The 3,407-nt window shown below is 63.0% G+C and overlaps 1 protein-coding gene across 1 annotated transcript; it reads left to right on the plus strand.

Annotated features, from left to right (window-relative positions):
- The first annotated feature begins 14 nt into the window (after positions 1-14).
- On the plus strand, positions 15-2,556 carry LOC108447434 (F-box only protein 41-like). Its single transcript, XM_017737394.1, has 3 exons — positions 15-230; positions 474-626; positions 2,404-2,556. Exons 1-3 carry the CDS (start codon positions 124-126, stop codon positions 2,501-2,503), a joined length of 360 nt encoding a protein of 119 aa, XP_017592883.1. The 5' UTR covers positions 15-123; the 3' UTR covers positions 2,504-2,556.
- Positions 2,557-3,407: the final 851 nt, after the last annotated feature.

The raw sequence follows: 3,407 nt of genomic DNA on the forward strand, positions 1-3,407 counted from the left end.
GTTCTGCCATGGCCTCGTGTGTGCCTCTTCACACGTTTCTGTCAGGCGTGAGCGCAGCCAGGGGTGGGAGGTGCTGGGGTGTCCCTGTCAGTGACAGCCACCCCTGTGCCCCAGTTCCTGGCCATGCTGTCCCAGTGGTGCACACAGATGCATTCCCTCACCCTCCAAAACCTGAAGCCGCGCCAGCGGGGCAAGAAGGAGAGCAAGGAGGATTACATGAAGAGCACACGGTGAGTGCCCGTGTCCCCGTGTCCCTCCTCCCACAGCCGGAGCTGCTGCTCCCCACGGATGCTGCTGCAGCTCCACGAGCCCCGACACCCGTTCCGTGCTGGACCCCAGTGCACACTGGCTCCGGCTGTGGGTTTTGGGCGTCCTGGAGCCACGGATGCCCACGGGACGTGTCACCGTCCTGAAGAGGCCCTGGGGAGGGTGAGGGTGGGCCCCTGTGCCTGACCCTGCCTCTGTCCTGGCAGAGGCTGCCTGGAAGCGGGGCTGGAGTCGCTGCTGAAGGCGACGGGCAGCAACCTGCTGATCCTGCGCATCTCGCACTGCCCCAACGTGCTGACCGACCGCTCGCTCTGGCTGGCCAGCTGCTACTGCCGGGCCCTGCAGGCGGTCACCTACCGGTAAGGACGGCCACCAGCGCCTGCCACAGCGCTGGGACAAGGCCGGGAATGCCCACGGGGTGTGCGGGGCTCACCCCCATTCCCTGGCAGAGCACAGCCCACCTGTCCAGGTGTGAAGGACCCACCTTTCCACGGCCCCACCCCAGTGTCCCCAGTGCCATCTGTCCCTACAACTCCCATCCCCTTCCAGGTTGTCCCCATGCAGGTGTTTCACTTCCAGCTCCATTCCCAGTGTCCTGTTACCAATCTCATCCTGGCTGGAGGCGTGACCGGGGTCTTGGCAAGGAGACACCACCTTGTGTTAGAGAAGGGTGAGGAGGAGGTGCCAGTGAGGTCCCCCCTGGCTGTCACACCCTGATGAAGGATTCTAATGGGGAGAGGAGGCTCGGGGTCCCTCCCTCCTGGGAGGGAGGAACAGCTCTGCTGTGGGAGAGCAAAGAGCCAACTTGGACACCTTGCCTGAGTCAAGGACACAAGACCCATGATGGTCCTGGAGGAGGTCACAGGTCCTGGAGGACATCACTGAGCACTCAGTTTTGGCCACCTTCTGAAGAGGCTCTGCCTCCCATGGAGACAGGACTGGCCTTCCCTCCACCCTCCAGGAGGATGGTCCTTGCTCTGCTGCACCTGCAGACAACCACCTCAGCCTTGGTGTCCATTCCACCCGCTCCTCACCCAGGCGGGACAGAGGATCCTCCAGGTGGGACAGCACATCCAGCCACTCCCCTGGTGTGGACCCCAGGAGCCCAGACCTGGCTCTGACCCACACCACGAGACAGGAGACAGCCCAGAGCTGCCAGGTTTAACTCCAAGGCTGCTCCGTCGGCTCTTCCAAGGGCGGCGGATCAAGTCCAAGCGCTCCTGGTGCGTCCTGAGCTGTGCCTGTGACTCACACTCTGATGAACCTGCTGCTCTTGGCACCCTGCTCCAGCAGAGATGTGTGAAGCACTTGAGATAACACCCAGCCTTATTTTTAGGCTTGCTTGAAGTTCTGAAGTGGGGCGTTTAGACTTGGGAAACACAGCCTCGGTCCCTGGAAGGCTCCTGGTGTGGTGGGACAGCCGAGGGACTCTGTTTGGGTTGGTGGCACCAGGGTGGTGCTCTCTGACACCTCTCCTCATTGCTGAGCTCCACCCCAGCTCACGATGAACCCACACCTGCCCCAAACCCTGCCCGGGTCGAGCAGCATCCCAGGAGGCCTCTCCTGGTACCTCCAAAGGCACCAAGGAGGAGCCACAGCAAACCCCTGCAGTGACACGTGGCCAAGAGCCACCTACAGCCACGGTGGCACCACCGCAGAGCAGGGGCAGAGCCCGCGGAGCAGCCCCTGCCCCTGGCTGGGACCCTTCCCAGCCCCTGGCACCGTCCCCATCCAGGCCGGGCAGGTGGCAAAGGGACACCAGCCCAGGGTGCCCTGCAGGGACACCCGGCCTGGCAGTCTCTCCCTGTCACCTTTGCCTCTGGAAGATGCACCTCCAGCTCACCTTCTGCGTTCAACCTCCCCTCCAGCCTGCCCTCCTCCTCCTCACCTTCAGCCTCACCCTCTGCGCTGCTCTGCCGTTGCACATCCATAGGCAGCATTCCCGATGGGAATGCCTCCAACCTCCTGCACTGGTTGGTGTCGGGCCTGGCTGCTCCAGGGGCAGGTCCTGGGCTGTAAATAATGACCAGATGGGGACCTCTGGCTGCTCCAGGGAGCTCCCTGGGGGATGCAGACCCAGCCCCGGGGCAGCACCGCTGCTGGTGGGGCCACCACGTGTTCCCTGTGTTGTTTCAGGAGCTCCACGGACCCCGTGGGCCATGAAGTCATCTGGGCCCTTGGAGCAGGCTGCAGGGACATCATCTCCCTCCAGGTCGCACCCCTGCATCCCTGGTAAGGCATGGAATCACAGAATGGGCTGGGTGGGAAGGGACCTGACCTTAAAGCCCATCCAGTGCCACCCCTGCCCTGGCAGGGACACCTCCCACTGTCCCAGGCTGCTCCAAGCCCCAGTGTCCAGCCTGGCCTGGGACACTGCCAGGGATGGAACTGTGTCTGGAGGAGGCCATTGAGTGTGAGGTGCTGGAAAGAAATTGGGTGCCAGAACCCGATTTCCTTAGGGAGGGTTTTCATGGGATGAGCAGCAATCCTGGAGCCCAGCCCGGGAGAGCAGGAGCTCAGCCCCATCCCTCCCGGTGAAAACTGGGCGCTGCTGGGTGTCTGCCCCTCCCTGCTGAGCCGGGAATGTTCCCAGGGAGGCTGCTCACTTCGGAGATGAAAGGGATCTGTGATGGGTCTGGGAGGTGCACTGAACATCAAAGGCCTGTCTGAGCTCTCACTGCTCAGCAGCAGCAGCCCTGCAGAGCCTGGACGTTGTTGGAAGGGTGTCACTTCTGGGACAGAATTTTGGGGGAGATGCTGCTGGAGCCTCCCCACAATGTCTGGGTGCTCGGGAGCTGATGGCTCACACAGCAGGACACAGCTCCCTGCCTGGGAATGTCCCCTGGGCGTTGCTCTTGTCTGGGAGGTTCATGGCAGTGTCACCAGAGGGGAGGTGGCTGGGCAGGAGAGGCCGGGTGCCAGGGCCGGGTGGCTCCTGTCTGCCCTGGCGAAGCAGCACCGGGCACTTCAGCCTCTCCACCTGGGCCAGAGGTCCAGGCCCTGCTGCTGCTTTGATCTGGGCGAGCAGCAGAGTTCAGGGCCTGGTTTGGGTCTCCAAGGTTGGAATCACAGAATCATGGGATGGTTTGGGTTGGAAGGGACCTCAGAGCCCCTCCAGCACCACCCCTGCCATGGCAGGG

The sequence above is a fragment of the Corvus brachyrhynchos genome, unplaced genomic scaffold, assembly GCF_000691975.1.
Source record: "Corvus brachyrhynchos isolate BGI_N302 unplaced genomic scaffold, ASM69197v1 scaffold85, whole genome shotgun sequence".
In the NCBI taxonomy this organism is placed as follows: Eukaryota; Metazoa; Chordata; class Aves; order Passeriformes; family Corvidae; genus Corvus; species Corvus brachyrhynchos.

Bases quoted from the DNA above. Each gene is read 5' to 3' on its own strand.
- LOC108447434 (XM_017737394.1), top strand. From the start codon at position 124: ATGCTGTCCCAGTGGTGCACACAGATGCATTCCCTCACCCTCCAAAAC. The intron at 231-473 runs GTGAGTGCCCGT...CTGTCCTGGCAG, and splicing joins GATTACATGAAGAGCACACG to AGGCTGCCTGGAAGCGGGGC. The intron at 627-2,403 runs GTAAGGACGGCC...GTGTTGTTTCAG, and splicing joins CTGCAGGCGGTCACCTACCG to GAGCTCCACGGACCCCGTGG.